Genomic DNA, 14,024 nt, shown 5'->3' on the forward strand with positions numbered 1-14,024 from the left:
AAAGCGGTTTAAAAATTGGTTAAAAATTATAAAAACAATTAATTTGTTTGTGATATAATTTGACGTTTGGCTTGTTTTGTGCACTAAAACTGTTTTTAATTTTGTCGTTTAATTTTTTTTTTTTAACAGAATTATTAAAAAAAAAATAGGGACTTGGAAATGGGTTTAAAACTTGGTTAAAAATAATAAAAACATTTTTTTTTGTGACACAATTTCCCGTTTGAATGGTTTTGTGCATTAAAACTGTTTTTGATTTTGTCGTTTGATTGTGATAAGGAAGCTGCTTAATTTTTTGAATTTTAACCATGGAGATTATTGTTTGTTCAAATTTCAAAGTGGTACATAAAGAAACCGGGTTTGCTTTTCTATTATATTATTATCCTTTTCTTCTAAAAATTATTGAACATTGAAAAAAAAAAATTGCAAAAAAAAATTTTTTTTTTTTACTTAAAAAAAATTTTTATTTTTTTTTTTCAAAAGTAAACTAGCTCATCTTAGAACGGCAAAATGGGTNATTTTTTTTTTTACTTAAAAAAAATTTTTTTTTTTTTTTTCAAAAGTAAACTAGCTCATCTTAGAACGGCAAAATGGGTATATGCGACATTTTTTGCTTGATGTTGTTTCGCTAACTTCATACACATAAACTGTTTCCGTTTATTTAATATGTAATTATCTAGTTTATGGGGCAACTGCTAAAATATTTCCACAACAGTAATTATTGGCAACATTAATGCCATTTTTATACATATATACGTACGTATAAAATTTAATGCAAAATATAACCATAAAATTTAATTAAGCTCCACTTCAGAGCAAAAGTCTGTGTACACGATTTCCTTTTTAAATAGTCACAATATATTGCGACTTAAAATTGGTTTGTTATTATTTTATAAAAAAAATGATCGATCATGCTTAAAACAAAATCATATAACACCGTGTTCTCAAACTTTATACAAGACAAAGGAAAATTTAACGATTTTTCATGATCGGCACAAGTATCAAATATAGTTTTTTCACCTTTCCGAAAACTACCGCTACTTGATAAGCAGGGGTGGATTATCCCTATTTAAAACATCTTCGATTAACTTATGTAGTTATATGTGGGCGGTATCTCGCCTATTTTCCAAAATTCCATAATAATGTTACNTGAAAATTTTCAACCTTTTAATCAGGTTAAAAAAAAAGACAAGTAAAAAAGTCTAAACTCGGCGGAGCCGAACATAAGATACCCGGCACAAGTATCAAATATAGTTTTTTCACCTTTCCGAAAACTACCGCTACTTGATAAGCAGGGGTGGATTATCCCTATTTAAAACATCTTCGATTAACTTATGTAGTTATATGTGGGCGGTATCTCGCCTATTTTCCAAAATTCCATAATAATGTTACTTCATTTCAAGGAATTGTTGTTGTCAATTTTGTGTAAATTAGCCTCCTTAAATTTTGAAATATCAAAGTTTCAAGCATTTCTGAAATTTAGCGTTACCTAAAAAGTGGGCGTAATTTTAGTCCGATTTCAATAATTTTCAGCATTTTGCTTTAATGTGGGAAGCAAAATAATCGTACCGAGTTTGGTACAAATTGGTCGAACGGTTACCGAGATACATAAATGTGATCATAAGTGGTACCACGCCCATTTTCCAATATTTTATCAAAAACGTATTTTGTGCTAAAGTATTATTGCAAACATCAATTTTGAATAAATTAGCTTCGGTATTTATCGTAGATTTCGTATTTCTCTAAATTACCGTCATATGGGATGTGGGAGTGGTTATTGTCCGATTTTAAAAATTTTCAGCCANGTACCACGCCCATTTTCCAATATTTTATCAAAAACGTATTTTGTGCTAAAGTATTATTGCAAACATCAATTTTGAATAAATTAGCCATATGGGATGTGGGAGTGGTTATTGTCCGATTTTAAAAATTTTCAGCCATTTGGTATATTGTACCAAGCCCAACAACCGTGCCGGTGGCGCGGTTCCCAAGATATACACGTGTAATCATAAGTAGGCGTGGCTACGCCCATTTTCCAAAAATGTATAATATTCTTATTTTTCGCCTAAAAATGATTGTAAATGTCCGTTTTGAGTGAATAATCTTCAGTAGTTACTAAAATATCGCAGTTTTCGTANTTTGGTATATTGTACCAAGCCCAACAACCGTGCCGGTGGCGCGGTTCCCAAGATATACACGTGTAATCATAAGTAGGCGTGGCTACGCCCATTTTCCAAAAATGTATAATATTCTTATTTTTCGCCTAAAAATGATTGTAAATGTCCGTTTTGAGTGAATAATCTTCAGTAGTTACTAAAATATCGCAGTTTTCGTATTTCTGAAAACTACCGTTATATGGTGGTTTGTCCGATTTCGTCCTACGCCGAAAATAAGTACACATACTAAGTTTAAGATATCTCAATTTTTACTCGAGTTATCGTGTGCACAGACGGACGGACGGACAGACAGTCACCGCTTAATCGATTTCGTTTTTCATTCTGATCATTAATGTATACATTTGTCTATATCTATCTCGATTCGTTTTGCCTGTTACAAACAACCGTTATATAAACAAAGTTATAATACCCTTGTGCGCAAGTGCGCTCGGGTATAAAAAAAAAAAACAAAAGTGGTAAACAATCTCGCTTTGAAATGGGAGTGGTATTGATATGACCGACGCTGTACTTACGTAAATTTATCATTGAGCACCCGAAATATATAGCGATGCTGTGATTTTTTTTTTTTAATTTATGTTTTTCATTTCGTTTCATAGATATTTTTCGTTAACTTTTAATTTAACTATGTCTCATATTCCGTAAAGCATTTAAATTCGAATTCCTAACTGTGCTGCCAACTTTATAGAACTCTAACACTGTCTTCAAATTTCAAACCTTTTAATCAGAGCTTTTTTTATGAATATTTCANTTAACTTTTAATTTAACTATGTCTCATATTCCGTAAAGCATTTAAATTCGAATTCCTAACTGTGCTGCAAACTTTATAGAACTCTAACACCGTCTTCAAATTTCAAACCTTTTAATCAGAGCTTTTTTTATGAATATTTCAAGTATTCAGTTTTGTAGCCCATCAAATTTTAGTGCAGTATAGTGTAACCTATCTTAAACGAAAATATTTAAATAGGAGAATACATTCAAGAGCGTGCGTAAAAAGAACGCAAATCAGCGCGATAAATTATACTAAAGTTTAATGGGCTATAGAACTACATACTTTTAACTTTGATTTAAAATATTGACAGATGGAAACGTGAATTTATATGTTTAGGCTATAATCCTTGTGAGTCATCCTTAAATAAAAAATTACGAAAAATATTTAGCATGAAAACCATTATGAACTAGCGGTACCCCGGTGTGCTTCTCTACACCCAATATTGAAAAATATTGAAAAATGAGAGAAAAATCCTGGAACTTGTCTATATGAAAATTTATCATTTGTTTTATTTCAAAATTTCTGATTTTTTATTTTAAATATTAATCCAACACATTTGGATATACAACATTTTTTGTTTTTCCATCTTGGGTCTTGACAGGCCACAAATAGCTGCCAGTGCGAAAAGCACGGCTCCTCCAAATTCAATCCGCATACTTGAAGAGTTTGTCCTTGTGCCTTGTTGACTGACATGGCAAATGCTAGACGCAGTGGGAATTGCATACGCTTCCTCCAGCTCGAGGCCGTTTTTTTAATGAAAATTTATTGTGGAAAAGCATCTTAAATATATAAATTTTCATTTAAAAAACGGCCTCGAGCTCAATATAAATTGTTGAGTATAATTGTTATAAGGCCAAAAAAATAACAAAAAACAAAATAACTTAAGGACGAGCACACCTAAAACCTTCTAAAAAATAGAATTATTAGCACAAACCAACAATACCAACAACCATATGATCAAGTGAATTGCAGCGGAATAGCTGCGCTTGATTGTGTTGGCATAACAAAAATGAAAATAGTGGAAAAAAGCAAACGATAATTTACAAGGCGTACTTAGCACGGTGCATAGGCAACTGGCTGAGTCAGTGGGATCGTCGGTTCGAATCCTACTGAAAGAAGTCTGATGAGGAAATGTGGTGATTTCCGAAATAGCTATCACTTCTACCATTTTTTCAAATTATTGTTGCTTTTCCACAATAAATTTTCATTTAAAAAACGGCCTCGAGCTCAATATAAATTGTTGAATATAAATCGTATATGTTATGGCAGGGTTCTGGCAAAATATTTTTTTATTTTCACTTTTAATTCAACATGTTTTGATTAAAAGAAAAATACTGATAAAAATAAAATATTTCACAAAAAATATAATCGATAATCGCATGAGGCTATTGCCTGAAAATTTTAGCACTTAGTGGCATTGATGATATCACGGCCCAGTAATCATAGTCAACTTATGTACAGTAGACTGCATCTCTCCCCATCCAAAAAAACATTGGTACTGTTTTCCACTAGAATTATAAAATCTATTACATTTTAAGACTTCCACCAAAATACCTCGCAAAAATATTAAGATTTACGTGCGCTGAACTGTTTTGAAAATACCTCTAAAAATTTAGTTTTTTATTAATAAAAAGTTATTTTTAGATATTTTTTTTTTTGAATATACCTCAGATTACTAAACGGTTTAAGCTTAAAATGTTTGCATAAAAAATTGGAAACATTTTTCTACGGAATCATAATGAGATTTTTGATGCTATTTTTGACCTTTTTTCAAAGACTGGTTTAACAAAAACTTGAATAACTCGGCCAAAACCTTCCCAATTTAGACTTATGAGGTGTCGTTGGTAAGGTATTTTCTCTCCCTTTTNAATTTGGAAACATTTTTCTACGGAATCATAATGAGATTTTTGATGCTATTTTTGACCTTTTTTCAAAGACTGGTTTAACAAAAACTTGAATAACTCGGCCAAAACCTTCCCAATTTAGACTTATGAGGTGTCGTTGGTAAGGTATTTTCTCTCCCTTTTAATTTCTTTGCGAATAAGCTCATACAAAGTATGAAAGAGGAAGGTAAGATAAACGCGTGTCATTCCATGTTGAATTAAGATGTGTGGGTATTTGAAAAAAAAAAATTTGGGACTTGAATGAGTTTTTTACGAATTCGTGCAAAACCATCTGCATGATAGTCTGAATATGCCGTATAAATGTGTTGAATTCGGTGAAGCCGTCCTCAAGTTATAAGCTCACACCAAAAACGTGTACTTATTTTTATACATAAGATACATATGCCACGCCCCCTTTTCCAAATTTGGGCAAACTCTACATAAAATATCTGCATGATGGCCCGAATATGCTAAACAAATTTGGTTGAATTCGATGAAGCCGTTCTCAAGTTATAAGCTAACTCAATAAATTTTATATATAAAATAGAGGCGCCACGCCCCCTTTTCCGAATTCAAGTAACCTTCACATAAACCCGAATAGCCCGAATATGTCGCATAAATTTGGTTGAATTCGGTGAAGCCGTTCTCAAGTTATATGGTCACACCGAAAACGTTCACTTATTTTTATATTTAGTTAGTATGGTGGTGCCACGCCCCCTTTTCCGAATTCGGGCAAACTTGGCATAAACCATCTGCATGATAGATCGAATATGCCACATAAATTTTGTTAAATTCAGTGAAGCCGTTCTCAAGTTATAAGATATTCAAAATTCAATATATTCTTATCAGATGCCGGAGAGTTTGTGTATTACATTTCAATACATTTAATACAATTTAATGCTGAATTATCACAAATAAGCATTCAATGTATCACCGTTTTTTCTAATTTTTTCAAGCGACTTACAGCCCGATTCTGTGCACTTGATAAATTGAAAATCTTTATAATTNTAGATGCCGGAGAGTTTGTGTATTACATTTCAATACATTTAATACAATTTAATGCTGAATTATCACAAATAAGCATTCAATATATCACCGTTTTTTCTAATTTTTTCAAGCGACTTAGTTTAGATTTTTAATTATGAATTATCACAAATAAGCATTCAATATATCACCGTTTTTTCTAATTTTTTCAAGCGACTTAGTTTAGATTTTTAATTATAAGTATCACAGAAATACCGATACGCAACAAATATAACGTATTTTTAAGAATGACAGTTTTAGAAAATGAAGGAATAACTGACACATNTTTGTTTTATAAATATCGACACAGAATTCGAAGGAAGCTTTTTCTTGATAAAAATCTTGATAAAATTTCTTTACAAAAAATTTATCAAGAAAACACAGAATTGGGCGGTTAGTTTAGATTTTTAATTATAAGTATCACAGAAATACCGATACGCAACAAATATAACGTATTTTTAAGAATGACAGTTTTAGAAAATGAAGGAATAACTGACACATTATGTTTCTAATTTTAAAGCACAGTTTGCCTCAAAAAGTAAATTATGGCAAAACAAGTAATTAATCATAAAATGAGGTATTTATTATTTACAAAATTGTATGCGTCCTTATTTAATTACAGTATTTAAAGAAAAGGCTCTATACTATACTTCTTAGAACCAGCTTAAAACTAACCACATTTGTTCTAGCCCGGAGATGACCATTTTTGAACTATCTAGGAAGTGTTGTTATATGAACTCTCTCAGAACCATCCAGAGTCAGCTCAGAACAAGTTCAAAAGTTCTGCTGAGGGCGACAATTGTCACTTCGCAGGACATCGCCATGTTAAAAAAGACAGTTGAAAGCATGATGCAATAATACAAGGTGGTATCAGTTGTGACAGCTGGATTTGACACTGCCTTAGCTCAGTAGAATAAGAAGAAAAACGGGAAGAAATTAATCCCCATTTGGGGGAAAAACATAAAATTTCATATTTTCTTCTAAACAAAATTTGCTTTTTTTATAGTATATTCGTAATGAAATGAAATAAAATAAGATAAAATACCTTTTTAAGAAAACAAAATGTGTATACCGAGAAAACATAAAAAAACATGCAACTATATTATTAGGCAAAGAATTGTTAAANCGAGAAAACATAAAAAAACATTCAACTATATTATTAGGCAAAGAATTGTTAAAGAACTAACACTGTTTCACCTAAGACAGTCAATATGGCGGAATTAGAGCGAGAAGCTGCCAACCGATAACATCTTGTATTATTGGATCATGAGTTGAAAGCATTGAGTTGGGATAGATGAAAAACCAGTGCCGTGCCTCTCCGGCTAGCTTAGCACAAGTTCGGCACCAGTTTGACTTGCTGCAGGGTAAGTTTGTGTACATGTAGATATGCACATATCGCACACCGTCTTCAAAAGAGTCGCAACTCAAAATTTGCCATTTTTGAGATTATGTGCAAGGGCATATAGCCCATATGATTATCATGTGCTAAGAAATAGTTTTTCGCATTTTCTGACAAACGTATTATTTTGAGTCGTGACTCTTTTGAAGACGGTGAGCGATATGTAGTACAAACGAAAACCAATGGAATTACAGATAGCAACGCTGCTCGTTGATATCAATGCGAATTGTACTGATTGTCAAAAATTATGTTATATTTGTTCATGTTTGTCATTGTACGTATAATTTTTTAGAGTAGTTTTTGTGCTCCTGCGATCCCCTTGAATGAATTTGTCTCGAACTCATATAAGAGGTAGTGATACAGGAGCNTATATTTGTTCATGTTTGTCATTGTACGTATAATTTTTTAGAGTAGTTTTTGTGCTCCTGCGATCACCTTGAATGAATTTGTCTCGAACTCATATAAGAGGTAGTGATACAGGAGCAGTGAAATTTTCGCCCCGGTGTTTCTTAAAGGAAGCCACAAATGTAGCGACCAAGGCGAATTTAATAACGTGGTGTTATCGGCGAATCTGAATTTTTCGCCGTGGAGGACATTACTTCAAAATGATGTGTTTGTTGTAATTCATACCAATGACAATATGAATATCACGTATAATTTGTTAGTATAATTTTTTACTTATATACTGCTAACACCACCTTATTAAATTCGCAGTGGTAGCGACCGTTGATTCAACTTGGTGATGTTTTGCTCTAGATTGCACCGTTTGTGGGCCTGTTGAATGAGTTTGGGTTTTGGTTGTATGAAAAATCAAAAAAATTTTGATTTTATGGCAAGTTGTACCACTCGTTGCTACATTAATGGCCATGTTGTACAAAGTCATTATATTTTGCGTTTATTTTGTTCTCTAAATAATCCAAAGTGGATAACTCAGCCGAAATATGTACGCGCTTTTGTTGCATTTTATAAATGTAAGCCGAAACTATGAAAAATTAGATTTTACNGTGTTTTGGTTGTATGAAAAATCAAAAAAATTTTGATTTTATGGCAAGTTGTACCACTCGTTGCTACATTAATGGCCATGTTGTACAAAGTCATTATATGGCAAATGGATAACTCAGCCGAAATATGTACGCGCTTTTGTTGCATTTTATAAATGTAAGCCGAAACTATGAAAAATTAGATTTTACAATGAATGAATGTNTCCAAAGTGGATAACTCAGCCGAAATATGTACGCGCTTTTGTTGCATTTTATAAATGTAAGCCGAAACTATGAAAAATTAGATTTTACAATGAATGAATGTTTTGGGGGCAAAACGTACAACTTGATTTCGGATCGATTTGAACCAACGGTTGCAACGTTTAAGGCTTGCATTATGTCAAAATGATGTGTTTGTTGTAATTCATGCTGTCATGCCAATTCATGAAATCATTTCATGCGTTTGAGTATTTATAAACTGAGTGCATGGACACCATTTCATGATTTCCATTTTACGCGAAATGGAGTTTTTACTCAGATCTATGAAATGATTTCGTGAATTGGACTACGCATAAACGTGATAATTGTGCGTATAATTTGTTAAGTCATTTCATGTTTTTATACTTTTGCTACCACATGAATATATGAATTCGTGATAAGAATATATAAATTCGCCTTGGAAGATAGAAAGCGAGTAAGAAAAAATGCCGAATTAAGGAATTTATCTTCTTTCAACTTAAATAAATGCTTTTTGCAAAAAAAAGTGTGTACGTCACTTAGAGTCTTGGTTATATTGCTCGGGGAGAATCGTAACAAATCGCGGCGAATTCGTACGGATCTATTGATTGCATCATAAACATTTGCATTTATTTGTTAAACATATAATAGATAATTATGTGACAGTTCACTCCATTTAGTTACTTCCATTACAACCCGATCTAAAGGATGCTAGCAAGGCGAGTTAATATAAGGGGATGTTACCGGAAAATAAATAAATAAATTATATATCAGAAAATGAATAACATGAAATGAAATTAATGTTTAATTTCTAACCAAACCTATGTATGTAACTCAATCGCCTAATGATTTGCCGGGCCGTAAACATATGTTTACACATCAAATTTCGTGAGTACACCTTTTTTAAGAAGTTTCACTTCTTTCAATACTTCATTATCTAAACGCTTTGGCGATAGTGACATGAATTTTTTGAACGCGACAGCGACATGAATTTGTATCAGTTTGACATAAAAGAAAAAGAAGAACCTTATATGTCGCTGGAAAAATATAAATAGATCTAAGCTCGCCACAACCACAGTCGCGGTGTAGTTCTATAGCCGCCAAATTATTTATCTACATAAGAGCACGTATTAAAATAATTTGACAGCTGTGGTCCGTTGGCCGTCGTTTTGAATGTGTTTCAAGCATTAGCAATGCATAGAGATATATGTATGTTACCGATATACATATAGAGGAGTAAAGAATTCATAATTCTTTGCGAACACTTATTTTGTTTGTCAAAAAAAAACTGGTTGTAAATACTTATCATCAATGAGAAGAAATCAGAAATTTGTTTTCGAAGAAATAATCAACCTTTGAGCAAAATTCGGATTTTCTGTTTTTTTTCCACGATTTTTGTATAATCAGCCTTATTGCGAGAGTCGTTTCGGATGCAAGTCGTTTTTTCGAGAGTCGAATCGTATCGAAAATTGCATGTCATTGCCCAAAATTTCCACTCGACTAGTGTATTAAAACGGAAAAACTTGGCAGCACTGCCTAGTTTTCGACGATTTTCGTCGTTTACTTATTTCAGCACGACAGTAAACGATTCAAATTTATAACTTACGCAATGAGGCTGAATATCTCAAGGTATAAGGGCCACATCGAAAAAAAATTTCCCAGCGTGTTCACTGACCTCGGAAACAGCCGAGGGCATTATTTTAGAACCTTTTATTTTAGAAACTTAAATTCCCCGAGGAATTTTCGAGCGCACGGATTGAAGAACGACTAATATTAATTGCTTGAGGTGGAGGCACAAAACGTCCATGCCAGAAATTTTCAATTAATGGTTACAAACCTACCGACCTTTAGCTATCTTTGAATGAATTTTTTTATTCTTCTGTAGGTGTGTTTGTGAGTGAAATCCTCCTAAATGGTTGTACGGATTTTAGCGAAACTTTTTGTGTATTTGAGTGGGTCTCTGGATGGATGGATAAAAATCTTATTTATGATCCGATTTGGCTAATATTTGAAATATGTATGCAATACTATTGCAAAAACGTGCTTCCAAATGGTACTGAAGTCGAGTTGTTACTAAAAATAGCCAAGTGAGAAAAGGGGCCGTGAAGGTCAGATTAAATCGACCTGTTGCACCATTGAGTATATCGAACGCTCCTGCGTTGCGATTGGACCAATGGATGTGATTTTCCAATATTATTATGCGTTCAAACTTTCGTCTGAAATAAGTATATGTATATTACATTTCTGTAGAACATTGATCCGCACCCATTTTGAAATTGCCACCAACTAGACTGTAAAGCTTCAAGGATATTCACTATAGAACCGGGTCATTGTTGTCGCCAGGGAGTGAAGAGGAAAAAATGTATTTCGCTTTGCGAATAACCGTGCTATGAAATGCCGCACAACTGGAGAATTTCAAGAACTTCTTTACGGATATAACACTTTCCTTAGGTTATTTAAAGCGGCAAATGACCAATCCTAGCAGACGAATGTGCCAATGACAATCGTAAACGTGAATTGTTGGTGAAAATGTTGGACCAAAAAGTTTCAACAAAATATATAAACATTTTGGGCGGGACGAAGTTCGCCGGGTCTGCTAGTATATTATAATTATATTTTGACACTATCCGTTGTTTCTGATTGGCGCAAAAAAATCTTGCCTAGTGACGAATTCGCCCCTTGATGTGGTCGTTACTTAAAGCTATTTATATTCGAAATTGCATGAAAATTGGAAAACAGGAATCTATAAGCTTATCCAGGCAAAAAGCTACCTACGTACCGAATTTTAAGCAAATCGGACCATAAATACGATTACTTCGAACAGATCGGTCCCTGGTCCACTTCTCGGACAAAATGGATCATATATGCTAATATATGCTAAAAAGCTACCTACGTACCGAATTTTAAGCAAATCGGACCATAAATACGATTTCTTCGAATAGATCAGTCCCTGGTCCACTTCTCGGAAAAAATTGACCATATATCCTAATATATGCTAAAAAACTACTTACGTACTGAATTTTAAGCAAATCGGACCATAAATTTTTTGGAATAGATCGGTCCCTGGTCCACTTCTCGGACCAAATGGATCATATATGCTAATATATGCTAAAAAGCTACCTGCGCACCGAATTTTAAGCAAATCGGACCGTAAATTCGATTTTTTCGAATAGATCGGTCCCTGGACCACCTCCCGGAAAAAATGGGTCATATATGCTAATATATGCTAAAAAGCTACTTACGTACTAAATTTTAAGCAAATCGGACTATAATAAGATTTTTTCGAATAGACCGGTCCCTGGTCCACCTACCGTGGTTACCGAAAGCTATTTGTATACAAAATTTCATGAAAATCGGACCAGCCGTTCGCGAGATTACCTGTTACAAAAAAAAGGGACTTCTCTTCATATAATTAGTATAAGTATATAGTATATATATAGTATATATACGTATAGAAGTTTAGATTATAAGTATTATAAATACCTAATGATAAATTGATACACGAGGATCACTAAAAAGTCCTAAAAAAGAAACAAATTTTGTCGGTAGAAATGGTCTTATTGGTTTTCAATATATCTTTCAGCATGATTTATACACTTTTGCACGCGTTGGTGTATAACTTTTCCCGCAGTGAAGTCGGTAACTGAAAAACATATTTTTTGAACTAGCGATGGCGATGAAAAGCGTTGTGCACAAAATGGACCTTGATATATGGAAATAAGAAAGCCATTAGTTCGCAAATGTGGACTCGAATCCGTAACATCCGTTCACGGATCGAAAACCGTATGAGAGAAAATTACGTGATACGCCAGTCGTATAAAGCTGATTGGGATTTGTTTTTACGTAACGAGTAATACGATATCGTATGTGATATTTCGAGCCCTGGACTCGACGACAGATGACCCCTCAAATTAATGTTTTGAGTACATAAGAAATCATTTGTTTCAAAGCTCGCTTTGGCTTGATGAAAGACATGACCGTTATAGTGAAGAAACCAGCGACCATTTGTTTCGAAGCGCATCTTTNTCGAGCCCTGGACTCGACGACAGATGACCCCTCAAATTAATGTTTTGAGTACCTAAGAAATCATTTGTTTCAAAGCTCGCTTTGGCTTGATGAAAGACCGTTATAGTGAAGAAACCAGCGACCATTTGTTTCGAAGCGCATCTTTGCGCGAACAAATTGGTTTCTTTTTCCTTTTGTTGAAAAATCCTTTTTTGCTGGCTTCTGCACATATACTTAAGTAACGTCACCTGTTACAATGTGATTTAACTGTCTGGACATGGCCTGCTTGTTTTTTTACAGCGTTTGTATCCACTAATTGACGCGAGCATTTTTTTGTTTTAGCAATGGCCACATCATATGGTATACTGCGCGTACATAGCTTTCTAACGGTATAGCGTGAATGCATAGGGCCCCCTAATCTCACAATAGTTGCGTTCAATTTGCTTCACGATTTGCAGGTTTTACAGGATTTACAGGAAAACCTCTTTTCGCTATTACTAAACCTTACGGAAGGTGGTGACCGGGAACGACTTCCTGTAAAAACCCGCAAACAGGATTTACAAGAAAAGCATCTGGAACGCAACTAATATGTGCCATGACGATCTATATCGCCTATATCGCCCTGCGTACAATGTTCATGTTTTCTGGCGCACTAACCGATATTAGGCGACCTTCTAAATGTTCACCGTCGAACGAAGTACGGATGCATTTTACCAATTTTAGACACTGGCCTTGATGGTGTTTCCTCACCCTAAGGAGGAATAAGTTTATCCTTTCACTGTTTTGTGTTCATCAACGGCGAAAGTTGTAAGCAATCATCCAACCAAAATCTTTTTTTTTATATTAACCTTTTTTTCTACTTTTAACTTTGAAGTAGCTATAAATCACACAGAAAGCGCTCGTACTGTGAAAATTTCTGAGCACGTTAATGATAAAAATTTCCAATTTTACGATAGAAATGCCAGACCGACCCAAATGGCATTAGTGTTCCGGATACTAAAGACTTTTTAATGACCCTCGTATTACGCTTACTTTATTCATCTATTTACCTTACGCCAAATGTGCCATTTTCTGCAATTTTTTCCAGCACACGTACTAGCTGCAAGCGCAAGGCATCACGCCGACGCCGACGTCGCATATTCTCCTGTTTTCTGTCGACTGCTTCGCGTATATAAACTACAAGCTCTTCCATTAAATCCCTGTTGAACATACAAGACAGTACATAAATAGGTATCTAAAATTGGAGGTATTGAAGGTTGATATACAATGTCATACGCAGGGAACGGATTTTATGCAAATTGCCTTATTGCTGCTAAAGAGATTGAGCACATTCGATTTAGAATGTCCACGATTTAGATTTCCCTGATTACATATATACACATTTGATGTTGCCTTTTCTACCTTTAATTGTAAAGAGCAAGGAAAAAGCCCTTATTCCTGATAATATGAAAGTTTAACCGTTCCATACTTAAATTGGGTGCCACTTGTATTAACCCACGTCGAGCGCACGTGTAGTACATTCAACACTTTTCTCGCGCAAATCGAATGAAAAAG

The 14,024-nt window shown here is 33.9% G+C and overlaps 1 protein-coding gene across 1 annotated transcript in view; it reads right to left on the reverse strand.

Annotated features, from left to right (window-relative positions):
• LOC108373333 (protein furry-like) overlaps window positions 1–13,665 on the reverse strand; it is a gene marked incomplete at its 3' end in the record, with an annotated part of 24,193 nt that extends 10,528 nt beyond the window's left edge. Inside the window, exon 1 of the mRNA XM_017629206.1 lies at window positions 13,520–13,665. Within this exon, the coding sequence (XP_017484695.1) occupies window positions 13,520–13,662 (143 nt within the window). The remainder of the gene's footprint in view (window positions 1–13,519) is intronic.
• Window positions 13,666–14,024: the final 359 nt, after the last annotated feature.

This window comes from Rhagoletis zephyria, unplaced genomic scaffold, assembly GCF_001687245.7.
Source record: "Rhagoletis zephyria isolate East Lansing unplaced genomic scaffold, Rhagoletis_zephyria_1.1 Rzeph_scaffold_06604, whole genome shotgun sequence".
NCBI classification, from domain to species: Eukaryota; Metazoa; Arthropoda; class Insecta; order Diptera; family Tephritidae; genus Rhagoletis; species Rhagoletis zephyria.